Here is a 26360-nt window from a genome sequence, read left to right on the forward strand (position 1 = left end):
CATATATAAAAAATAAAAAATAAAAAAATTATGGTAATAATAACAATTATTATTATTATAGTTATAGCAATAATAATTAATTATAATAAAAAATGATATTGTTAAAGTTTGCTAAATTGATCTGATGGAAGCTAGTTGTCAGTTTCATTAGTTAGCTGATGAAAACTTAAAATGGTATTAAACGTTACCAAGAACCTTTACTAGTGTATTGAAATATGTATCTTTACCGTAATCTGTGTTCATATTTCATAATGAAAAGTGAAATTAAAACACGGTAGGTATATCATCCAAATGTATATACACAGCTGATAATTGCTAATAATAAATATCTGATGATCTAAGCTTTGATTTCAAAATAAAATAACAAAGATCGATAGTTATTTTGACATTTCTGTTAAATAATGAATCTTAGATATTGAATATTGCACATTTTATTCAATTAAGTGTTTTACTTTTGTCTGGATGTGTCTGTATTTATTTTTTTTTACGAATGTGATTTAGAAACATGCAAAGGTTTCAACTTTAAATCTCATTCCTCTTTTCCATCGTAGCCTCAAACAGGGGATGATGAAGTTCTTCTGTGGTACATGGAGCAGCTCAAGTCCCTGTTAGTTAAGTGAGCTTTTGAACTGTTGTCTCCGAAATCTTTCCTGGTATGACAAAATGTTCTTGGGAAAAAATACAGCTCTAATTTCTTCCCCATATTTAAACACACAGCTCAGTCTTGAGTCATTTTGCTTCTTGGCTTCAACAAAACGAGAAATCCGTCAGCACTGACTGATTATAAGGATTGTTTTGCCTTCCTTGACGCAAATCCATCTTCAAATGCCGCTTTTATATCAAATAAAATATGCATAAAACAAATAAAAGACGACATAAATGAGGGTCGGTTTCTTTTCTTTATTTTTGACACAACAAGAGCACATGTGGGAATTCTTAAGAACTTACCCGATCAATAAAAATGCATTTTAGAATGCAGAGAGTAGCAAAACACATAAATAAACCACATGGCCTATTGATTGTAACGTCTCCGCAGCCGGAAACCACAGCTCAGCCCAAGAGAGCTGTAGAAGACTGTAATCTGGCTTTTAAATCATTTCATCAGAGAAATTGTTGGTCTTCATGTTTGGCATCTCAAATACACCGACACTGTGGCCTCGGATAAGTGGCAGTATTTATGTAAAAAAAGCATTTTTACAACACTGACTGAAATATATTTTTTGACATTTATTCACGATACTAATATATAGTAGATAGGTAAATGTTACCCACATAATATTGAGGCGGATACATTCTAAAGTTGCCCCAATTTTTCTTTCATTTTCACAATAGTATTGTTTGTGCCGTCGCTTGCAGACTATTGCTTCACAGGTCGTTTCTATGAAGACAAATAAAACATTCCAAAATATTAGTTTAAAGCCAGTTTACATTCAAGGTTACAATACATGAAGCTATTTGCATAAAAACATCATCATCTTAAAAAATATATAAAGGAAATGTTCACATTTCATCACGAGTTGAGAAGAGATCATGCAAGGCAAGATCTCTCGTTTCCTACGAATAAATGTCGTGAGACTGGGTTCGATATAAAAGTCTCTGTGGCAGTGCAGAAGCTGCTGGCACTCTGAGAAAATAAATATTTCAAACATGGTAAAAGAGGGAAAAAGCCTGTGGCCGCTTCTCTTCCTGGACGATTATAGGTGTCCCGTCAGTTCTTTATTGAGGTGAATCTCTGCTGGCTTTAATTCTAAGGATTCAAAATAACACCTGTGCCGTTCTCCTTCTCTTGGAATGTAGCGTGAGCTTGTTCCAGATCGTCGATCACCATCAGCAGACGGGCTGCACAGATCTGACCCGCCTTTTTGGGATGAACGTGACAACCTGCTCCGTCTGCAACACCGAAGGAAAAAAAACATATTCATATATACGTGTTATTTGACAGAGACAACATAAAAACACTCTAAACCATTGTTAATTAACTTTTTGAAAATACATTTTGGTGTAATTACAACAACACAAAATTGTAAGTCCAAATAATGGGAGAACATTTTTTAATTGAGATTTACCGTTCAAAAGTTTAGGGTCACCCATAAAATGTTGTGTTTTCCATTAAAACTAACAGATATTTATGAGAAAATTTGCAAAAAGCATAGAAAATATAGGCAAGACTTTGACCAAATTAGAAATAATACTAATAAATGTGCCTTTCAAACTGTTCATTTGTTGAGGTCATCTGAAGAAGTTTCACCCCCGCTTCCTGAAGCACCTCACACAAGTTGGACTGACTTCTCCCAAACAGCTCAATGGGGTTGAGATTGGCCACTTCATTACAGACAGAATACCAGCTGCTTCTTTTCTAAATAGCTCTTGCATCATTTGGAGGTTTGTTTTGGGTCATTGTCCTGTTGTTGGATGAAACAATCAAGTGCTGTCCGCGGGGTATGGCACGGTGTTGCAAAATGGTTGTTTATTTACCTAGTACAAATCTCCCACTTTACCAGCACCAGAGTCTCCCCAGGCCATCACATGGCCTCCACCATACTTGACAGATGAAGTTGAGAACTGTTCCAGCATCTTTTCACCTGGTCTGCGTCTTACAAATGTTCCTATGTGTGACCCATATACCTCAAACTTTGATTCATCTGTCAATAACACCTTTATTCCAATCTTCTTCTGTGCAATGTTCATGTTATTTTACCCATATTAATCTTTTCAATTCATTAGCCAGTCTCACATATGGCTTTTTCTTTGCCACTCTGCCTAGAAGACTTCACGGCCTCTTCACTGTAGAGGTTGACGCTCGTGTTTTGAGGGTACCATTTAATGAAGCTGCCAATAGAGGACCTGTGAGGTGCCTGAATCTCAAACTAGAGACTCTTATGGACTTGTCTTCTTGCTCAGTTCTGCATGGAATAGCTTTAATTTCTAAAAACATGAATAGATTGACCAGTTTCACATGAAAATTCTCTTTTTGAACCCACAACTGTGATGCTCCACATACTTTACTTGCTCTAAGGAAGGCCCGTTTTATTGCTTCTCTAACCAGCAAACTGTTTTCAGTTTAATAGCACAAGGGTTTTCTAATCATTCTTCAGCATTCCAACGCAATTAGCATCACAGTGTACAATTAGAACACTGGAGCGATGGCTGCTGGAAATAGGTCTCTATACACCCATGTAGATATTCCATTGAAAAAACAGACATTTGCGGAAAGAATAGTCATTGTATTCATTTAATGTTATCCTTATAGAATAAAACTGCGCTTTTCCTTAACAAATAAGGACATTTGTAAGTGACCCCAAACTTGAACAGTAGTGTATTTCTAAACACAACACAGTTTAAAGGTATGAGCTAAAGTTATGACAAGAAATCGTAACCTCACCACTTATGTTGAAAGTTCAGAGATGTCATCATAAAGTAACACATGGTGTAAATTCTGGCCCAAACTACATTATTATATCAATTTTAAGAGGAAACGTGAAACGAAATTACTTTTCCTGAACGCAAAATAAAGTTCACCATTATTCTCTGCCCCTTTAGTAACAAAAAACACAATACATTTGTCTCTTAAAAGCAGCGCTATAAAGGATTTCGAAAGCATTTATTACTTCTTATATTTTCTTTAATTATTGGAATATTTTAAACAGACATGGCTCATGTAGAACTCTCTAACTATGATATTAACAATGCTCAACACTAAGCAACTTTGTCTGGACGACCCACTCAGAGAGTCTTGTGGCCACCAAACTGCTTTACAGTACTCAGTACAAGTACTGAGAGACTATTTGAATACAATAAGAAGATAAAACTGGCAACTGACACAACAAAAGACTTTATATTTGTTTCTTTAAAACAAATGTAAATGCGGTATGTGGCGACGGAGGTTCCACAACATTGCACTTACAATGTTCTGCCACTGGGGGAGCCAGACATTCCATTTTCAATTTTACCTATTGCTGCTTTAAAGCACAAAACTCTTTCTACTAAATGCTAAAGTTTAAATCCAAACTCTGAACCAACCTTTATTTACGCCTTTAAATCTTGCACCCATTTAAAGCGATCTGGCTTTGACTAAGAAACATTAGGTTTATATAATCTTATACATTTCTATAATTATTTTTCATTGATATTTTAAGCTTAAAGCACCATTACACAAAGAGTGCTGAAGTCTGGACATCATTGTGGTAAGTTGGTCGTCCCAGGACACTGAGCAACGTCCAATGATTATTGTGACTCATCCATCATAAATAAAAACAATACCTTTAGGCCGAGAAATCCACAAAAGTAATAATAAACCAGCATCATGATTGTATTCACCAAGTGGGGCTGCTGGTCTGATTTTTCATTACAAGTTTGTTTAAATTATGTAATCACATCGTATAATATTACAGTGGTTTAAGAGACATGCTGTACGTTGATCAATGAAAAAGTGATAAAAGAAAGAACAAACTTATATTAGAAGCCCAATATAAATAATTTCTGTCCCTGATCCAGGCAGCTGGAAGGAACATCAGTGACGTGCGCTTTTTGGAAGTTCAGTGAGACATTAAGGTAAAAGGAATCAGTGACTTATTGAAAGAAAAAAGACGATCTTCAAATATGCAATAGGACATTTAAATCTGTCCTCAGTAAAATAGTCTTAGAAACTCAATGACCTAGCGCAGTATCACAAGCCATATTTCAACGTTTTTTATGAATATCTACATTAATCTATGTTCATAACAAGTTGTAAAGAGGCTAACAATCTATTTTTTTTTCACGATAAGGCGTGGCAGGAAAGCATTGTCATTCTAACAGGTGCATTGAGGAGAAACACTTTTCAAGACATGGTTGAGATGTTACAATTTTTATCTCCATAGTTTGTTTAATTCTGATCACAGTGTGTTGCCATATTTGTCACAATGTTTTTTGCACACTAAAAGCTTCAGCTTTTACCATATTTTTAGCATTATATCTCATTTACACCATCACAAATAGTGAAAAATTCAGCGAATATTGAGATCAGAAGTTGTTTAAAATGTAACTTTTAAATGGATACTAAAGAGCTTGTTAAGAAAAACAACGTAGTAAATTGCTATTTCTTCAGATTACTCTGTATAGAAACTAAGCTGAATATAGTTCACTTATTTGGGAAGAATATAGACGTACAGATGTAATCAAGAACGTCTAATATCAAATTCAAAGACCTCATGAGTGTTGTCTGCTGAAAGTAAACAGTAAAAAAAAAAAAGTCAAGGCCTGACCTGTTCGAAGACCAGAGTTGAGTGTTTCATTATTGCTTGGCATCGGATCAGTGTCTGGCATCTCCAAATATTTTTTCCTGCAGAATCAAAAAGATCAAAATCAGTCTCCTTTCAGCGCTGTAGTAGCACTGCCCTCTGGCGTAAGAGTACGGAATTGCATCTAATCTGGCTCCGACCTGAGCTTCTCTCTCCCCTGAAGGAACTGCTTGAATATGGTCTGGGTCTCCACGTCTGGATCTAGAGGGTCACTCCAGTCCCCAAGAATGACAGCAGAGTGGGTTCTGCTGCAGCCAGACACTAAAGAACAAACATCAAGTATATAATTATTACAATCTAGCCTTTAATTTATATATAAACAACAGATAAAGTTAACTAAACTAGGATTCAAAATGGCATTTGTGATCCATATACTGACTATAGAACACAGTATTACCCGCTCGATCCATCTGCAGGCAGCACGTCCACTTCCCGCTGCGATGAGCCCCCGGATGAAAAGACGGTAATATCCGTTCGTTACAAATACTAACTTTCCTAATGGCCGACAGCCACTGGTTCAGCTCGTTTACATTCTAATGAAAGACAGAAATACATCATTAGTGAAGAAAATATTACAAAACAAGAATGAAAAAGGACAAATCATGGATTAAAAAGCTGATTATTGCGTGTGCAAATCAATAAAAAGATAATTTGAGTAATTAGACCAGCTTCTCTTTTGAGCTCACACTTTCATTAATGGATGTTTACCCCTGTGTCTACTGTAGTTTGTGCATCATATTTTGTAAAGTTTGGAGCAGTGGGTTCTTGAATATTCATTTCAAGGGAAACATGAGCCGATATTAAATCCGATATAAAATGAAAAAACTACTCTATTGACTATGTTTTTAGATTTGAAATGTATTAACCGATATTGTCCACTTAGGAAAACTATGACAATAAGCTTCCAGTATTATTTATTCACTCCATGTTCAACAGAAATCTTCGCTATTCAACTTCACAACAGTAGAAAAATATATTATAATTCTCAAAAGTTTAATTACCTAAAGCTGCACAATGTAACTTTTTGACCAGCCCGGAGACTCCGTGAGTTGTTAGGTAACTGCTATAAAGCAGGGTTTTGTCAATATAAAGTATTGAGAGAATGTTTTAACTTAATAAGAAAAGAGATCTTGACAAAAACCATCATCTTGTTTCGTAAACAAATGTAGCATATGATAATGTAGGTTTCATGAAATTTAAGTTACACTGTTTTGCCACAAGGGGGAGTCAGGAACAATATTTTCAATGTTGCAGGTTGCCGCTTTAAGACACTGTGATAATATATATTTTGTACATATAACACTTTAAATGAGGCACATTGTGTAGATGTTTTTCACATCTACACAGCCACTCATTTATTTCACCATTCACCAATACTTTGACAGCTCATTTGATAGATTGGGTGTCGGGTTGACGTCAGAAATAATTCACCTTGCACTGGATGTAGATGGTGTGCAGCTGCCCCTCGTTGTCCTGGGTGATGACCTGCATCACATTCTGCTGCTGAAAGGCATTTTCGTCCACCCTCTCCACAGCACTCACACGCTGAATTGGGATGGACGCCCGCACCTTTAACAATTCACCACAGCAACAACAACCAAAAAAAATGATTCATGTTTGAAATGAAAAAACTCTAATTGAACAAGCTTCAATGGCGCTTCTTTCACATGAAATATTAAAGTGGTAATGAGGTTTTAATGAAGGTGGAAGCTACTTTAAAGTGTAAATTTAAAGCAGGATCTCACAGACAAGTGCTCCCGAAATAGGGGAAGGTGCTTTGGATATTGTCTCCAGTCTGATTTGCAATGTTAGCATGAATATCCTGCACCGTCAATTAACCCTGGCCTTTATTCCAGCCACACAAAGATGGGCTCAAGAGGGGCTTTTACCCAAACTAACAGGAGCCTCTTGTTTGCTCCTGCAGGCTCAGAATGGTGATATCATTATCACAAGGTTAGACAAGCACAGGGATCCACTAATGATATCCTCATGTGACCAGGACGAATGCTTTAATGGAGGGACTGAAATGTTTTTTATTTAAGTAGTTAGTGGAGGATCTTCAGAGGGCAGACACATTCGTCACCGAGTAGCAGCGTTTTACTGACGCCCGAGTCACTTTTACGTGACTTTCAGAAGACGCCCTCCCACTCACCTGCCACTCCGAGGTCTTGGCGTAAGAAAGAGTCTCGCTGGTCAACCAGAAGTAGCGTTTCTTGAAGGCAAAGCGAGACAGGAGTTGGGATCCCTCGGCCTTGTGCTTGTAGAGGTATCCTTCTTTGACCGTGACCGAGGGCATGAACACGGCTCTTTGTGGCAGTTCTGAAGCTGCAACAGATACAAGGACATTCTGTGATGCGGACACAAGGTGGCGATCAATCGTTGAATTGTTGTTTAAAAGCAACAGATGGTCAGAAACCTTCCATTCTTTCAAAAGCTAATAGAATTTTTTTTTTTCTATTTTTGCAGACACAAAGCAATGATCTAACTGAACATTTTGAAGGTCAAACTGGTCTGCGAGAGCGAGAAAAAGAAGTGGGTGTGATGTGTTGAAGGAGCCTGAAACACGAGACGTCAGAGGGCAGATGATGATTCACGACAACAGATGAAGGTGAGAAGGCAGCCAAGTCATTTGAGGCATCAACTGTGGCACTTCAACTCCCCGCCAGCTCATTTACCGCGTCGCCTCTTTTCTTCCAACCGGTTATTAATATTTCACAAAGGAGCCCCGGCATTGTTTTGCTGAATTTTTTATTCCTTTTCTGTTGCATCAAAGCGTCACTGTTTTGGTCTAAAAGCCAGATGGTGTACAGTGCATCTGTCAGGCCCGCTGAAGCAGCCCCGCCCACAAACACTTAAGCCCAACACTCCTGAAGCCAGCACCTCGCTGAACCCTAGTTCAGAGAGAGGTTAGGTTCACACCCCCTGACGCCTGAAGGACTCCCTTTCTATATTAGTCTTTATTAATCATCTTTTAGTAGCACAGTAATAACAATCCCTCAGCATCGTTTAGCAAACTTTAAGAAACACGTGCTATTTGGATTTATTATGAGGAGAGAGGGAAGGAGAGAATTAAATAAATGTTGGAAAATGTTTAGATGATTAGATATAAAGAAGAAAAGAAATGCAGAGATGAATTGATGGGGAAGAAACAAAGGAAGGAAGGAATAAAATAAAGAACATTGGGATATCATGTTTTGAAATGTACAGATGATTACAAGCAAGGAAAGATGAGATGAGAAAAGGAAGGAACAAAATAATAAAAGAAGAAACTAAAGAAATATGGGATTTAAAGTTTTTTTTTAATGTATGGATGATAGAAAGGAAAGAAAGATGAACAGACAGAGGAAGAAACAGAGGGAGGATGGGAAGTGAAGTGTAAAGGTGACTAGATGGTAGGAATAAAAGAAAGGAGGGAAGAATCAGATGTAAAGTTTTGAAATAAACAGATAACTGGAAGGGAGTAACAAAGGAAGGATGGAAAGAAGGATTTGTTATAACGTTTGGAAATGGAAGAAAGGATGAGAGTTGGGAAGGAAGGAACAAAGGAATGAAGGAAGAAACTAAAGATGTCTAGATAATTAGAATGCAGAAACAAAGGATGGGAAGAAGGAAGGATGGGAATTAAAGTTGTGGAATGTATAGATGACTAGAAGAAAGAAGGATGAGAAGAGGGAAGGAAGGAACAAAGTAATGAAGAAAGCTGAAGATCAGAATCAGAAACTTTTATTGCCAGTGTATGAATGGAATATAAATATTAGGTTTTTAAGGAGACGAAAATGAAAAGAAAGAAGCAAGGATGGTAGAAAAAAAGGTAGGATGAATGGGTGGACGGAGGGTGGGTGGGATATAATTCCATCTTACCAAGGTCATGGTCTACGTCAATCAACTTGTCCAGAAAGTCCTTGACTGCGGCCACACTGTGAAGGATGATGGGATGTAACGGGGTCATCCACTGCTCTTTGCCGTGACCCAGCTGAAGTCCCAGGTTGCCCACACTCTGCAGAGCCTGCCAGTATCAGAGACATCAGCGACATCAGTTCCAGATCAAAAGGCCGAGCCTCTGAGGCCAATCACGCTGTGAGGCCTTTTGTCCGGCCCACACCCGCCCTAGGGTCGAGAGGAAGTCCCTCTCTAATGTTCAGCTTTGAACCACGGACAGGTTGAAGCACACACGGCGTAAAAATAGCACCTTCTGTGTGGAGGACCCATGGCAACAGCACTTCAGCACCACGGTCAGCATCCACACCAGCAATAGCATGGAGGGACAATAGCGTCCTCATGAACCCACACACTGAGTTGTTGTTAAACAACTGAATTTCTTCTGCTTCTTGACACGTCGGTAACAGATGATGTCACACCGTTCTGTGTTTAAGCATGTTAAGCATGTGAGTGTGAATTATTCACTGCAGTGTGTGTCCTACCTTGGCCAGTAGTAGCAGAGATCTGCTGGTGCGAGTGTCGGCATGCTGGTCCCTCAGCTGGAACAGCTTCGGTGTGAGGATGGCCGGGGCAAAGAAGCGCAAGAAGAAGAATCCGCTGATGGCCAGATACTTCACATCCTGTCAGAAGAAGTTGAAAATATAATAATGTAAATATATGGATTTGCATGTTCTCTCCGTGTTCCTCCCACAGTCCAACAACATAACTGTTGAATGTCTTGAGCGACAGACTGGCGTCCTGTCCAGGGTGTCCCTCGCCTCTCACACGTAAAAGCTTGGATAGGCTTGCCCCCCCCCGCTACCTCCATGAAGGATTAAGTGGTAAAGAAAATGAACAAATTGATGAACAAGAACTCTAAGTTTTAACTGAGAACAGATATTTTACGCTCATCATATTCACAAATTGTGTGCCCAGATAAATGCATGCTGCAGAGAAAGATGAAAAGATGGATATATAAAGAAATAATACACTTTATTCATCCTAAACTTTATTGAGGCAATTCAGTTTATTAACCAAAGACGTTAAGTGTTACGTTCTTTGCTCAGGGACTCTTTAACAAACCGAACATAAAGCAAAAAGCTGGTTGAATGGATGGAATATATCCAGTATACATGTATAAAAGAATGAAGGTAAGGAAATGAAAAAAAATGAATAGATCATGGGCAAAACGTCGGGATTATATTAATGGCCCAACGTTCAGAAAGAAAAAAGTAAAATACAATTAAGTGCATGAAAAAACATATCATTACCACTGGGTATTTGCATCTATGTATGTTTGATTGCATGCTGATGATGGTGTTGCTGTATGTGTGTGTCTCATAGCTTTTAGAGACTTGGTTTCAATGTGATGAAAAAACGTTGTTTTTATTTTATTTCTATGCGGTCCAGTACTTGGACAACCACTTAAATACATGACATATGGAACAAAGGAGGATGTCAAGGATATGAGGTTTTGAAGGGATGAAAAATAATAAGAGATATTGACTACAAAAGAACGAAAAAGGTCAGAAAAAACGGGTGATGAAGATGGGTGGATGTAATAACTAGTGAGGATGTAAATGGTTGGATGAAAGAAGGAATGAATTTGATATTTAGGTTGAAAATAAACTGTATTTATAGTTCAAAGGAAAAGAAAAGAAGGAATAAATGAAGGATGGAAAATAAGGAAGGGTGGCAAATCAATAGGAAGGAAAAAAGGTAGAATGGCTGGATAAATGATGAACACAATTATTGAGATTGTTGGATAATGAAATTGTGATGCAGGTGTGATGTAAGTGTTGCTGTGAAGAGAGAGACACAGAGGACGAGGTGAATGCCAGTTGTTAAGAAAAATAATGAGACGTCAATATAAAGCTGACAAAGATGTAAGAATGTTAAAAACTAAAGATGGTTGTATTGATGGATGGGAGGGATGAAGAGCATCCATGAAGTGTGCGTTTCTTCACGTACTGACCTCGTTCTCCGGGTCAGTGAACTGCTCCTCCACCCTCTTGTGCAGCTGCTTGAAGGCCACTCTCATGACAGGAGGACACTGGTCAACGGAGCCCACGATGGTCTCGATGATGCTGGTCAAGTAGCACTGCAGCATCTCCACGCTGCTGTCGCGCACCTCCGCCTCCGACAACGCTCCTTTAAATGAGATCCTCCTGCATGAAAAGACAACATGTGTGAGGCTAATATGTCAAACGACAACATTGATTGAGGGCCGTTGTTGTTGTGTGCGTGTGAATACAGGAGACAACACAAGGTGACAGCAGGCGAGGCAACTGCCAATAGAAAGGATGTTAGACGCACGATCATACTGGATGTCAGAGATCGACATCTCAGGGGGCTCGTTGCAGTTGCCAAGCAACCGCCAGCCCTCTATTTCTCATCGCTTTCTTCATTTTCTTACACTGATGTCTCCTTCTCAAGGGTGTAGTGTGAAGAAAGTGCACTTTTCTGTTGTGACATTCTCGCTCGCAAACACAGCCGAGCTGCAGCGATGCGTGCTTTACCTCAGTCGGTTTAGGTCGATCTTACAGGGATCCAGCTCGATGTACTTTTTGTCTTCGAAGATGCGGTTGATGATGGGTTTCAGAACCTCGTGAAGGTACAGCATACCGACAGCCTGTTGGGAACATGGGAGACACATTGACACTTTACGTGAGCGCATCGTTGATCGTGGAGAAGCACAAATGTGTTCTCAAGGTAAATCAAATACACACCTTCATGAACTGCTCCATGGCTTTGGACGCGAGTGAGTTGGACCGAAATAAAGTGTTTGGATCAGCTGTGGAGAGACACAACATGTCAATAAAATAGATTAATAAGGTGAGTAATAGCAGTGTATTTTAGAGGTGTGGATATATATTTATAGGGCCTAATACTTTAATCTCGTAATATAGTTTTAAAAAACTGAAAAACTCATATTTTAGCTTGCCAGTGAAGTAACATACAACTTCCTCACCTTCTTTTTTAGTAATCTAGGTAGAATACAGCAATATATCACTAATATGGTTATGTCGTAATTTATCTTGATACTACTGCATCGTGACCCAAGTACTGCAATACCTATAATATCCTAAGGTGCAGGTAAATACTCACACCAAGCCTATTGTTATCAATAAGACTTCAGATGAGAAATTATTATAACTTAATGATCACACTAAATAACGCCTTTTCAACTAAAAGATGGTGAGGGATAGATTTTCGGGTGTCCACCAGCCAGTAAGAAATGATCAAGCACTTATTTATTGAAAAACCAATAGCTTGATGTCTACTCACAGTATAATCCTCCGCACACATTGTAACACAAAAGTCATATGCCTCTGGTATGTGCTTTGTGAACATTATTTTCTGTCCTCTGCCTTTGCAGAAAAGCCCTGCACAGTGTTGCAAAGCAACTACAGTTTTATCCCTTTTAGATAACGCATATGTAATTTATGGGTGAAAGCCCTAAGCTGAAGTTAGTGTTGTAATTAAACATATGATATCAAAAGGAAACTAATGTGTTGATTTAAGTGTGTCTTAAATAGATGTTAGACCTCTATTGTATCATCAGTATGTGTCTGTTTGTACGAAACTCTCTGTTCATTGAAATATTTACATTAGAAAATGTGCTTTAGCCCCGCCCACTGAAAACACTTTTAATCTTTCTGGTGATTACATCTTGTTTACCATAACCACACTCACTATGCTATTATTGGTAAAGCATCAAGGTTTGTCACCCTGTGTCATCAATCCCAGAAGTCTCCACCTCCAAAGGATTCATTGAATAAACAAAGCGAGTGAAGCCCATTGTTACATCATAATGGACTACGCTCCCGTAACCTCTCGTCCACTGAGAACTTTATAAAGTAATAACTTCAAAACAAGATCATGATGAGAGACTTACTGCGTCTTGGAAAGAAAAACTTCAACATTTGAAACATGTAGGGAGAGTTTGGTTTTACAGTACATTAGTTGAAATTTAAAAGGTCAAAAATCCATGGTATTTCATTATAATAAAACTAAATTTTCCTTATGGCTTTATCTGAAGCTGACTTGGTTACAGCTGGGAAACTGCCCAATACTTTACTAGCTCTAAATAAAAGAGGAAGATCTACTTCAAATCTTGAAATAACAAAATAATGAAAACTTAACTCAACTTAAGCAGCTATTTTTTTTTCAAAAGATGATAATATCTTTGATAAGATATGTGATTTGAACTTTAGGTGCCTTTTTTGTCACATTGATGTTCACAGAGGTGCAGATATTTCACTAACCCCAGTTGACAAGATGTAGTAAAACTTTTATTCCACTTCAAATAATGATGTCCTTGTTGAACATTCAGGCTAAACAGGCAGTTAGTAACTGAAGTGACATTTTTACACGTTTTCCACACGACGACTAAATAACCCGGCATTTGACACGATAAACTGACACAAAGGAAACGTGTACTTTGTGGGCTCATTAGTGTGATGAGCTAACATCCATTAGATAAGTAGACAAGTGGTGGAAACTTTAATGAAAATCTGCATATTATTGGGTGTCAGGCAAATGATTTCACATGCTGAGAATCAACCCCGTCCTCCTGATTTGAATCTGAATAAATAATCTGATTGTTCTCATCATCAGCTGGTAATGAGTTCACAGATCTTCACACTCTTTTATTTAGACATTTCAACCGACACTGATGGCTGTCAAGAGTTCTACCACGACTACATGAATATAAATGATTAAAAAAACACTATGTGACGCATGAAAATTGCTACTTTTCTACACAACCATTATATTATGGTTTATCATTATCATTTAAGAAATTATCCTTTACCAGACTTTGGCATCATTTTGAGCTTGTTATTCCATTTAGGCAGACCCATTAAAACAAGCTCTAAAAAAAACATACTTACGTACAAACTTGCTTTTCTAAAGAGTTGGTTTTATGCTAACGTTGGAGAATTCTCAGTTGCTCTTTGACTTTGACAGTGTTGTAATTGTGTCATGGTTTTAAATCGCCATCATAACATTAAATTAAACAGTGGAAAATATCCAGGAAGTAGTGATGTGCTTCATGACACAGTGTCATGTTGTTTAGAAGTCAGTAGGTGGCGTCATCAGTTTAAAAATGATTGGCTGTTTCATTAGAAAAGTTGTTCAAAAAAGGAAAATAGTGCAGAGACCACCATCTAGAGGACTCAATGTCAAAGGATGATCATGTATAAATGGTTCTAATGCATTAAAACTGTAAAAAATTGTATTTATAATTCATTTACATTTTCACATTACAACACTAAACACTAAAATACTTTCTGTAATTTTTTAAGTATATAATAATCTCGCAAAATATGTTGTTAAAGTTAGTTGAAGAAATGTTTTGAAAAAAAACCTCATATATATATATATATATAAAATATAAAATTGCAGCTTATTTAGCTTAATAAATTCGCCTAATGACGAATGTCCATTTTTTTAAGAGATTTTCTCATCTTTCTTTTTGCTTGACAGCCCCTAACAACATTCACAGAATTTAATGTAGCCCTTGAAGAATTTTAATTGCCCACCCCTGCTGTAGATGATGCTAATATTGTTTCTTCTGGACCATAACAGCTCAAAATGTTGAAGCACTACAGATTGGTAATAGCCAAGCCTTAACGTGTTGATGCCAATGTTGAGTACGATGGACTTAATCCGCCTGAAACCCAGTTAAACTGCCAAGTAAATATTTTCATCGCTAAAAAAAAAAGTGTTTGGCTCCTGCCTCATAATGTTTGGCTGTTCACTACATACATCTGTGACAAACCATTTTCAGCTTAAGCAGGAGTTGCTATGGAAACTTTGGCTCGATGCTCATTATCTCTACGTTCACCGACAACAATTCAAGTGAGTGAATTAGAGGAATCCGTGTGTGATGTGGAGGCAGAGACATGACTAATCCCGACCATGGAGAAGTCGGATGACAAACAACAAATATAGCGCTGGTGGGCTGCGGCTGCCCACGCACGACACTGTCACAGACCTCAAGTAATTGCATTGTCAGCGGGCGAAACCCGAGCAGTCCGAGGACTTCTGGAGCAATAACTGGCAACAAGTCCCAACACAATCTAAAATAACATCTGACTCACTGACATAATGACGGTTCTTACCCACGTGTTGATGTAATCGACATTTATTCCGGAGCAAAGGTATGCTGCTCAGGTCGTACAACTCATATTTGATGCCCACCAGAGAATTTATTTTGCATGTTTTCTTACGAATATCTTCATAAAAGTTCTCTTACCGGTGTGGTTGACCTCCCGCGTGTTGAGATAGTCCAGGAAGGGAACCACCAGTCCTTGCCCGAGGTAGATTTTGACCAGAGTCATCGCCACATCTTGACGGCTCTCCACTGTGGTCACCTCCTCCAGCATGGTCAGCGCACTGATGTCCTTCACCTGGTGGTGAATAATAGAAGCATGTTCTGAAGTGACTCATTGTCGTGCTATGGCTGAAATGAAAAGTGAGGATTGGAATAGAGGCTTCAATGTACCTCTGTTGGGGAAATAACAGACTCCACCAGGAGGTCGATGAGGGGTTGATAGTACGCTGACGGGAGAATACGATCTTCTACTAGACGGACTTTGAGTCTCAGAGCTCCCAGCTTGCCACTGAGAAGAACATTTTTAAAATCATGAAAATATGTTGAAAATAAAGTCATCAAAATCAAAAATGTACTGTAATGTGATCGTGAGAAACATTTATACATCAGTTTTAGTTTTACTTTGAATTCTTAAGGGTATCAAATGTATACAATCTAAGGGCCGCATGTGGCCCTTGAGCCACTTTTAACATGTCTGTGAGTAAATACATTTTTTAAATCAAACAGGTTTTTTTAACTAATTTTATCGTATGCCATCATGTTTTAAAAGGTCATTCGATGATCAGTGTTTGTGAACTCCTTGGCAGAGGTATGTCTCAGTTATTTGCTTTCAAATCACAATTTATTAGTTGTCGTTTTTTCATTGTTACAATTCACATACAAATATTTGCAGTGTTTGTTCTTGCAAATTAAACTTTTAGCAGCAGTTATTACGTCCTCTCGCAGATAAAACAACAAAATTTCACAAGGTCGACGTAGTGACTGAGGACGAGAGGATACAATCGACTCCGGCAGCTTTTAAAGCTGATATTTGGACATCATTTGGTTTCAAAACAAATAATGCGGATGTAAATTGTGCAACATCAGAGTCAAGTCCTCGGATAATACTACAAGTAAACCCTTGCTCCTATAGTATCGCAATATATCGTATCATTGCCCCTGTATCGTGATACATATGATACAGCCAGTTTTTATTAGCCAGTAAACACCCCTAGAATATATCAAGAAATGTGAGAGAAAATATACAATTATGATTCATGGTGTTAATAATAAAATATTAATTATTTCATTATCATAAAACAACAAGTTAAAATAAAGAAAATCACAACAAAATCATCCAGAAAATTAAACACTTAAGACTACTTCAGTCAAGTAGCATTGAAAACCTCTCTCTTCATCTACAGTTTCTATTTTGCTGGTAACTTTCCATCGCACCATTCATCTCTTCCGATGGAAAATTGGGTTGCTTTCCAATTCACAGCTAGCGTGCGTTTCCCGCCAACGGTGTGAATCTCAACCTAATTAGCAGCTTTATTTCTCCGACACCTCCAGTGGCGCTCAGAACACGGCGATCTAAAAATATCGGGGTAAGTAGGAAAAGTTTACGTCGGGGTCACACACTTATTAAATACCTGGAGGAATCACGCTGTGAGTTATCACTTCAAACCCACCGACAGGAGCGCCTGAGATAAGTAAACAACTTCGGGACACAGAGATGATCCTCACCCAGCATCCACGTCGTCGTTTCCCAGGGGCAGCAGGCGGAGCCAGCTCTCCAGGTGAGGCGTCTTGTGCAGAACGGCGAATGGAATCTCCACCTGTGGATCATCCTTCATCAGCGAGAGCAGCCGAGTGGTCGTCCGGAAGCAAACTTATTGTTCTTACCTTTCCTAAAAAGTCATTCTTGCCCACCATGTCCCAGTCCCACACCTCCACTGTGACGGCTCCCTCCCCTCTCAGCTCCTCGGGGTCCACCTCCAGCTCCAGGGTCTCGGCCCAGTGAGGGAAGCGGGTCTTTTTGATGATCTAAAGATGGACGTTTTTTTAAACGTTTGGGTGATTAAAAGGTGGCAGATCTCTGCTCCTACTCACGGAGGTCTCCGCACTGCGGTTGTTCAATATTACTCTTGCAAATGGATCCGACGTTCCCGAAATGTCTCTGGGCGCCAAGTCCCTGCGGTGAGGAACACAATGACGATCACGTCGAGGGCTATTCATCATCCAGCAGGAGAGCCACTTCCCCCCCCCCCGCTGTGCAAGTTAAAGTATTTCGCCAAAGATCAATGACCCACGATTCTCCTGACCTCAATCTTTCTAACATTTCTTGCGAGCATGTTTGAATAATGGTGTCAGGAAGTGAGTGACCGACTCATTAGTGGGTGAGATGGCAGGCTGGGACCCAGATGGGGCAGGGAGCCGTGTGACGGGTGGCAATTTCTCACTGGTGGGAAGCACTGAGGCTAGTGATGATTACACTAGCGAGGAATTCTAGCCTGTGATTCTTCATCGGCTTTAGCGCTTAACTCGAAACTGTTGAGTTGTACTGAATACCAAGAGAGCTACCTCGCTTCGACCACTTGACACCGCAGGCTTAGCTTCTCTCCTTCCTTCAGAAGATCCAGAATTAAGTGGATCTCGCCTTGGACCTCCTCATCTGGGTTAACCCGCGTCAGGTTCAGCCAGCAGTCGACACCTGACGATACCGTAAGACATGAGAGAGATTAGATGCTTAAACTATTGTGCAGTGAAAACCATTAGATAACATTACAGTGCAGGTCATTAGGGAGACGCCGTTTATAAAAGTGCATTAACCATCATTGAGAGTCAAACCAAGAGCAACAAGAATCTAATAGAGTTAGAAATCTCAATTAAACTGGATTATAAATGGATACATGAGATTGTTTTTCTCAATTAAAACCTGAGGAGACTTGAATTGAACTTAATTTTACATTTCAAAGAATTAAAAAAATATGTATATTGTATGCAAGAGCAAATATGGACGAAACAGTTTAAGTTCAAGTTTTTCATTTGTCAAATATACTATATGCACGACATACAGCACAGATGAAATTGCAGTCCTCTCGGACCCACGGTGCAAAACAGGCAGTAAAGAAAATAAGTAAACTTTTATAAGTAGAAAGGACATTAAATAAAACAGTCAACAAGACATAAAATAAACAATCAAAAAGACAAGACTTTTGATTTATTAAACAGAATATGAACATAATTAAGTCACTTGATTAAACAGTCATTATCAACAAACAAACTATATTGTTGAAAGAATAAACTACTTGCCAATAAAAAAAGAGAAAGAAGGGGAAGTCTAGAGATATTTATGTTTATTTAAGTTCAGTTTAATTTTTTTTTTTAAATAGTCAAGCAATATGATAAAATCGTATTCTTATTTTGTTGATATCTGTCAAAATCAAAAACACTTTATTTGTTATTATTATTATTTATTTGATTTATATTTAGTATCAATAGCCTATAATGAAAGAATCAAGGATTTTTTTATGTCATTCTATTCACTCTTTTCCCAAAATGAAGCAAGTTTTGTTACTGACGCCCAGTGATGATAGAAATGAAAGGAAAAAGAACAATAAATTAACAATAATCTTTACTTCCGTATAAAAATACAAAGATAAAAGCAAAAGTTTTTTTTCTTTATTTAACAATATATTTGTCCAAAATGACATTAGATTAATTACTATATTCACTAGAATTGTTTTATGTTCAGGGTCAAAGCATAGATTTAAAATGAGGTCATGAGTGTTGGGAGTGTTTAGGCACATTCCAAACACTTCAAACTTCACACTTCACATTCAAACGGCCGCTGTGCTTTTATTCGGCAGGTAACTCAGTGTTTGAACATTCTAGAATGAATGACAAAGGTCATTTATGATGCATGTGACAAATAAAAAAAGGCTATACAAGCATAAAAGCCTGAGAGTCCACAAACTCATAAATAACACGTGAATGTTTCTACACCTATGAGGTTAAAAAAACTTTCCACTGAAAACTTTCCCAGAAGCTTTAAAAAAAACTTCTGCCACCAGTCAAACCTTTGACCCGGGTCAGCCGTGCAACCTCAAGACCCCACGGTCAACAAAGTAGTACCTTTAGCTTGAGCTCCGATGGCTTCTTTGGTGAGAGTTATCTTCCCAATGACGTCATCGTGGCTGCGGGAGGAATCATGGGAAATCATTTAAATCAACCTAGAGAGACGTGTTTACTCTCAGACTGGAATGTCAATGAGGAAATCAAATCTGTCTATGTTTGGAAAGTCAATGACATCATGATCCGAGATGAATGATGCGTCTGAGGACACTCACCCGATTGTGTCTTCATCCATGACTTGGAAGGAGAGCGAGTGGAACCCCATGGGGAGGTGCAGAGTGTACTCTTCACCCCAGAAAGGGTTGAGGTTCTTCCACATGGTGGCGGTCCTGAAAATAAATAAACATCCTCAAACTGTAGAAGGTTTGGAACCGTCTTAAATTTATATACAAAATAGCAATTATACACAACATTTTATGTCTTTATTTTGTGGTGAATAATTTCTACCTTGTCATTTTTTTTATTATTATAAAATTGCTTATAATTAGCAATAGCATGTTCCTAAACCAAGTCGTATCTGCACTAGTTTACTTTAAAAAGTCACAGAGGAGAATGAAAGACAGTTGTTGACACCAACATGTGTGATATTTCAACAGTCATAGCTATTCTCTGAGGACGCCGCTTTAGACAATATAAGAGCCTGCAGTGAAAAGAAATGGGGAAAAATTGGATTTAACAAAGAAAAAAAAAAGCCTTGCACTGTAAATGTACCGTTGGTGGGAAATGACATTGTGACATGTTGAGACAGACAGACAGACAGACAGACAGACAGACAGACAGACAGACAGACAGACAGACAGACAGACAGACAGACAGACAGTGGGTGTGCTACGAAAACAAAGGCATCGATCTGGAAGGTGTTACGCACACAGTGAGTGAGGAATTCCAACATTTCCGGAAATCTATACAAACGTACACACGTCTGAATCCAGGAGTCAAATACTCTACATATAAAAATTTTAAATAGAAGGGTGCAGATCGAAGAAACATATATACACATTAGTATTTTTGGGGAGAAGCTCTCGGAGAATAAAACTAAATAACATATCTCACAGTTGATTATTTAATCTTCATTCATTGATCGGTAACGGTTAAGTCACATGATGCAGTTTGTCTAACGGATCAATAATCCTATCTCCATGAAGGTTAAACCAAACCCTTCTCAATATAAATATTCATTTAAGCAACACTAACGGATGCTTTTTTTTTTTTGCCTTCCAAAGATCCACCCAAACTGAGCTCTCCTCTGCACTCACAGCAGCAGCTGAACGCAGTAATGAATGCATCCTCTCCATGGTTACCTGTGGGTATTTTAAAGGACACACCAGTATCAGGTTCTCAGACCACGCTGTCCAGCAGGACCACAACACACAGACCCTCCTCCTTCTGGATCTCCATTATAAGAGAGGGAAATAAAAAAAAAAACAAGATACCTGGCGACAACTTCATTGTCAACTTTGACGATACAGTAGGGATCGCTGGTCCCAGAGCTGCAAATAAAATGCATGTTATTGAACAGCAAAAATACACATTTTAAATGACATAGTACAGTGAAATAACGCTGGTGAATGGTTCCGACCCAAAAAAAAAAAAAAAGCCCGATAAAGGGTTCAATTGACTCACACGTCCTTCGCGGGAAGATTCTTTCCCTCCACTATTCGGAAATACAAAGACGTGTTTCTGGCCATGATGGTGGAGGTGCAGCGGTCATCTGTCCTCCCGAACTCACGGACCTTCCTCTGCTGCTCACTCACCTTCGTGACGGCGCGCAGACCACCACAGGCGCGCGACGCGTGCGCGCTCCCGCCGGACAAATCACACCAGCAGGTGAGTACGACGGGGGGGCGCTGCTGCTACTTCCGGTGACACTCGTGGACGCTCGTCGCTCACGATTGACAGAGTCGATGATGTTTTTTGATCTTAGCTCACGTCTTTGACAATTGTATAGATATGACGTCATAACTATCACATTTATTGTTGTTTTTGCTAATGAACATAAACATCCTCACAAAAGACTCAAATATTTACAAGTAGTTATCACTGAAACCAACTTTATTAAAACATATTGTTATTTGACAGTATGAAAGCTCGAAGCTTTAAATAATTTATTATTATTATCAGACTCGGACTCATGTTTATTGCCTGTAATGTAAAAACAAAATCTTCTAAAGTTGTTGTGAAGTGGAAAAAGCGAGCAAAGTGCTGTATAAATGATCATGATTCTTATTATCATGTTTGTGATTATTATTATTATTATTATATGCATTACATTATTGTATTTATATTTATTATTTCAGAGTGAAGGCTATCGCTTTCACATTTACAGTTAGACACATGACTCAGATTTCAGTAAAAACACTCGAATAGAAAAGGGCATTTCTAAGGCACCGTTTTTTTTAAATGTACCGGCAAAGTATAGCTATAAATGTTTGTGCTTAAAAAATGAATTAATGGAAAATAAAATATTAAATTAAATGTATTCCAAAGCATATTTTACCGGGGATGTATCAAAAGCAAGCGAATGCAATGCAACAACAAAAACAAGAACCTAAAATGTGTCTCTTTACCGGTTATTAAATATATTTAAAATGTTTTATTATTATAGTTTTTATGTTTTTTTAATGTCCGAAATTATTAGCGGGAAACACAAGTCGGAATTAAAAAATTAGACGAAGATAAATCGTCTGCCGTAGTATAATCCAACAACTGACAAGATGAAATTCGACTAACAAATGTAATTTACTTACTTAAATTTGAAACGGTGAGTTGAACGACTAACTTAAAAAATCTTCCGTCTTTCTATTAAACAGCGCCATCCAGTGTCCCGTGAGTGCCTCGCTACTAAATTAAAGGATTATGAACAGGCATCTGGCTGGACAGCCCATCGGGGTCCTGAAGGACTAACCGGAACTACAATTGTAAATAAATACAATCACTACCAATTTCCATTGACTGAAATTGAAATATATAACTTACCTTTCGATTTTTTCCCGATTGTCTTTTTCTAAAACTATTATTTACTCGTCACGTAAAATGGACGGATTTCCTGGAGTTATTTGCATTGACTCTGCTAAACAACAGGAGAAACATTACTTCTTGTTGTCGGAGCTGCAGACGTTAGTCAAAGATTTACCCAGGTAATATGTACAGTCTGTGACAGCTTTAGTATTTGTGTGTTTGCAATAATAATGATGACTTTCTGTCCAGCTCCTTCCAGCAGAGACTGTCCTACAGCACGCTCAGCGACCTGGCGCTGGCCCTCATCGATGGGACCATCTATGAGATCGTTCAGGGGCTCCTGGATATTCAACATCTGACGGAGAAGAATCTGTACAACCAGCGGCAGAAGCTGCACTGTGAACACCAGGGTACCAATAACCACATAACTCGTATTGTCATAATTATGTTGAGTGCATGTTAAAAAAAAAATCTACAAATGAAACCAAGTATCCTTTACTACAAAACTGTTGCAACGTCTAAAAAAAATTGAACTGAATTTAGCTTTATTAAACAGGATTTAAGGTTTGTGTTTGGCCTCAATCGCCCCATTCATTAAACTCAATTTGAGCTCTTTTGTTAAATATTAAACAAGTTACAGCCTTTCAAAAGTCGCAGGTCCTCCAACCTGTTTGTCTTTTCTTTTAGCACTTAGCTCACATTTCTCCGATCCTTAAAACTCTTCACTGGCTTCCAGTTTCTTTCAGGATCAACTTTAAAATTCTGGTTCAGATCTATTCATGGTCAGGCACCTCCTTACATCACTGATCTGATTCAGCCTTACACCCCAGCTCGGGCTCTGAGGTCTGTGGATCAGAATCTACTGATGGTTCCTGAACACACGGTTCAGGACCAGAGGAGAGAAATCCTTCCAGGCTGTTGCTCCTAAGCTTTGGAACGATATTCTTCTCCCTCTGTGTTTGATGGATCTACTGACTCTTTTAAGAAACATCTTAAGATGTTTTTATTTGTTCAGGCTTTTCCTTGATTTTCTGGAACTCCTGTTGTGTTCTCAGTTTTATCTTGACCTTTAAAGTATATATTTTATTGAATATTGTTTTGATTGTTTAAGCTCTTCGTGAGCCTGGTCTGTAAAAGCGCTATACAAATAAAAATTACTTACTTACTTCCATCCTTTTAAGTCCATGCAGGCATGTTAAAGGGACAATCAAATATTTTTATTTACATGGCCATGTACTTTGATGGTTTTTATATCTTATTAAAACCCCAGGGTGATGGCAGGTACATCAGCTGGTTTTTAAATATAGTATATGTACACTGCAAAAAAACTGACTGTGTAATCGCTGAAAAGTAAAAGAAAACTACTGTGTGTGACTGTGTTTGATGTTTTGATTGTAAACCTAAAAGAAGAAAAAATGTCACTGGATTATGATGAAGTTGTTTTATGGTATTTATGACTAAAAACATGTAAAAAAAATAATCGAATGAATATGTTTTGTCTTTGTTAAGCGCTGAAGCAGGAGCTTACACGGCGACACAAGGAATCCCTACAGTCGTGCAAATCTCACAACCTTGCACTTCTCAAGTCGAATCAACAGGCAGAGCTAGAGGTGAGAAAACCCACCCACCACATCCCACTTCCTGGTCCAATTGATCCTCGCTGTTGTTCACTCAGTTTTGTTTGGCTGCCACCAGGCTCTGGAAATGCGCGTGCGAGAGGAGCAGAGAATGATGGATCGGAAGATTGTGGTGGAGATTGACCAGAAGGTGGTGGATCAGCAGAACACACTAGAGAAAGCTGGCGTCCCAGGATTCTACGTTACCACCAATCCACAGGTCTACTACAGTCGTGTTTCTAGAGCAGGGGAGGGAGTCAATCATTCTAACAAGGAGTCATATCGCTTATTTAGAAGGATCATTTTCAAGTTTATTTCCATAATCCATAGTCCATAATATTTGCGGTGACAAAAACAAGAAATACTATAATTAGAAACTGGATTTTTCGTCGCTGCATTTCTGAAATGAAGTGGTGTGTTAATAAATGGTTGATATTCAGCATTGACAAGAAAAGCACTGTAGAGAATGCAGGGCCTACTCCCATAATGAGCATTTCTTCTACCTATTATTTTGGTTCTTTATTTATTTTATCTACAATATTGGTAACTTTTTATTAGCATTTGAAATACCCTTGATAGCAGCAAGTGCAATGGGACATCAGGGAAGGAAAATAGCTTGCAAAATACATTTTCTTTAATCTGTAACAACATCTGCACGTGTGAAATTTCCCCGCTGTGGAATCAATGAAGTCTAATCTAATCTAATTTAATCTAATTTAATCATCTGTTCTTTGTCCCATAACCAACATGTCCTGAAATCACTTTTTTGTCTTCTGCGGACAAACATGTCAGTTTGGTGGAATAGCTAATCTAAGATAGGAACAGATGAATGCAAAGTAAATAATAAAACAAATTTAAAAAAATTACGGAAAAATACATATGTACATAAATCAACCTATTGTGTTCACTAGTGCTGTTTTTGAATAATGTTTACATTTTTTGAGGTAATCTGAAAGATTTAAGTGTGACAAACGTGCCAAAGAACGAGACATCAGGGAGGCAAAAACACCTTTTCATACCACCATATAGAGTAAAAATAAAAGGCAAAAATACTCATTTGTACAGTGACAATGATACATTTGGGTAATCTTGAAAGTAAATGGTGCACATGTTTATTTTTTATGTTGAGTGTATTAAGTGGAGCGGTCAGCTGGGACGCCTTAATGAACAGTTTTTGCTTCACTAGACAAGAAATCGTTAGCAAACTAAGCACATGGGGAGCTAGTGTAGTTTATTCTTTATGTTTCCTAACTTATTGATCTTCAACAGGAGCTGACGATGCAGATGAACTTGCTTGAATTGATCCTGAAGCTTCAGCAGAAGGAGACACAGTTCGGAACCTCCTGAGAGAAAGAAGATCAATTTATATATAAAAATCAACGACCCTCTTCACTTTGAACACGGACATGAACTTCTGGTTGTTTGCCGTTGGATTGTACATCCAGAAAAGTTCAGCGGGAGGGAGCGTCACTTGGACCAGAAAAGCAGGATCCAGACCAGGAGAAGATTAGGACGCTAGTAGATCAGTGATTAAACCTGTCAGTCTGCTAATTAATCCAACGCTAACCTTTCGCACTCTGTGTGTTCGCGAGGAGTCAGGAAGGCGGGAGGAGCAGCGTCACATGAAAGCTCTTAGCGCTAACAAATGGCTTCTTCTCTGTCTGAATTTTTGTCAATTAAGCAGATGAGAGTCGCATGTTTTTGGACGTATGTCTTGTCCTTGACTTCTGAAGCATAAAACTCAGGATGAATGAAGAACCTTGTGAAGCTCTCTTGGAAGTTAATGTTTTGTTTTGTTTGTTTTTTTATATGAATGTAATATTTAATTTTTTTATTCTTTATGCATCAAGATTCACAACATTCTACGACATGATCATCTTTTATTATTTTGTAATATTGCTTTTTTGAAAATTTGCATTTATTTCATGTTGATTAAGGCAGCAAGTTTTTCAAATTAAAGGAATATTACAGTGATCAAATGTTATTATGAACAATTATTTGATGTCTCTTTTTTTATGTTAAAGGATGGCTCTTATTCAACCTTTTGGCGCATAAAATAAAAGGTCCACATTTTAACTGTGTATTGTTCTGTTGTTTAAAAGCTTTGTGACCATGGTCTGCAAAAGTCGCTTTACATATATAAACTACTTACTTACTTACTTAAAATGATACGTAGAATAAATAGTTCCTTTCACACATCAGTTATTAAGGTTCACAGTGATCCTGAAAGAGTTTTAAAAGGTGTGATTAATTGATTAATCTAAAAATAAGGTCTTAATCGGTATTAAAATATCCTACATCAAACACGTGATTAAAGAAGAGAGTCAACTGTCAGTTTAAAATTCTAAAATA

General features: G+C 38.1%; 2 protein-coding genes across 2 annotated transcripts; one reads left to right on the top strand and one right to left on the bottom strand.

The window, feature by feature from the left end:
• Positions 1 to 886: 886 nt before the first annotated feature.
• On the bottom strand, positions 887 to 21248 carry rasal1a (RAS protein activator like 1a (GAP1 like)). The gene is made up of 21 exons (XM_087795020.1): positions 21058 to 21248; positions 20868 to 20924; positions 19650 to 19763; positions 19435 to 19496; positions 17881 to 18010; positions 17410 to 17491; positions 17203 to 17343; positions 17044 to 17135; positions 15709 to 15826; positions 15460 to 15613; positions 11927 to 11991; positions 11717 to 11829; positions 11173 to 11365; positions 9701 to 9838; positions 9141 to 9285; positions 7432 to 7604; positions 6711 to 6848; positions 5677 to 5812; positions 5420 to 5540; positions 5244 to 5320; positions 887 to 1890 (listed from the first exon to the last, which is right to left on the bottom strand). Exons 1-21 carry the CDS (start codon positions 21120 to 21122, stop codon positions 1748 to 1750), a joined length of 2457 nt encoding a protein of 818 aa, XP_087651146.1. The 5' UTR covers positions 21123 to 21248; the 3' UTR covers positions 887 to 1747.
• Positions 21249 to 22334: 1086 nt separating this feature from the next.
• On the top strand, positions 22335 to 26071 carry dgcr6 (DiGeorge syndrome critical region gene 6). Its single transcript, XM_087804469.1, has 5 exons — positions 22335 to 22571; positions 22642 to 22802; positions 23902 to 24002; positions 24088 to 24228; positions 25278 to 26071. Exons 1-5 carry the CDS (start codon positions 22468 to 22470, stop codon positions 25353 to 25355), a joined length of 585 nt encoding a protein of 194 aa, XP_087660595.1. The 5' UTR covers positions 22335 to 22467; the 3' UTR covers positions 25356 to 26071.
• The last annotated feature ends 289 nt before the right edge of the window (positions 26072 to 26360 follow it).

The sequence above is a fragment of the Callionymus lyra genome, chromosome 1 (genome assembly GCF_982586985.1).
Source record: "Callionymus lyra chromosome 1, fCalLyr1.hap1.1, whole genome shotgun sequence".
Lineage (NCBI taxonomy): Eukaryota > Metazoa > Chordata > Actinopteri > Syngnathiformes > Callionymidae > Callionymus > Callionymus lyra.

Coding starts and splice junctions, on each gene's coding strand:
- rasal1a (XM_087795020.1), bottom strand. CDS start 21,122: ATGGCCAGAAACACGTCTTTGTATTTCCGAATAGTGGAGGGAAAGAAT. Junction 19,764..20,867: donor GACAATGAAGTTGTCGCCAG/GTATCTTGTTTT, acceptor ATTTATTTTCAG/GACCGCCACCATGTGGAAGA. Junction 5,321..5,419: donor CAGGGGAGAGAGAAGCTCAG/GTCGGAGCCAGA, acceptor TTGATTCTGCAG/GAAAAAATATTTGGAGATGC.
- dgcr6 (XM_087804469.1), top strand. CDS start 22,468: ATGGACGGATTTCCTGGAGTTATTTGCATTGACTCTGCTAAACAACAG. Junction 22,572..22,641: donor TTAGTCAAAGATTTACCCAG/GTAATATGTACA, acceptor CTTTCTGTCCAG/CTCCTTCCAGCAGAGACTGT. Junction 24,229..25,277: donor ACGTTACCACCAATCCACAG/GTCTACTACAGT, acceptor GATCTTCAACAG/GAGCTGACGATGCAGATGAA.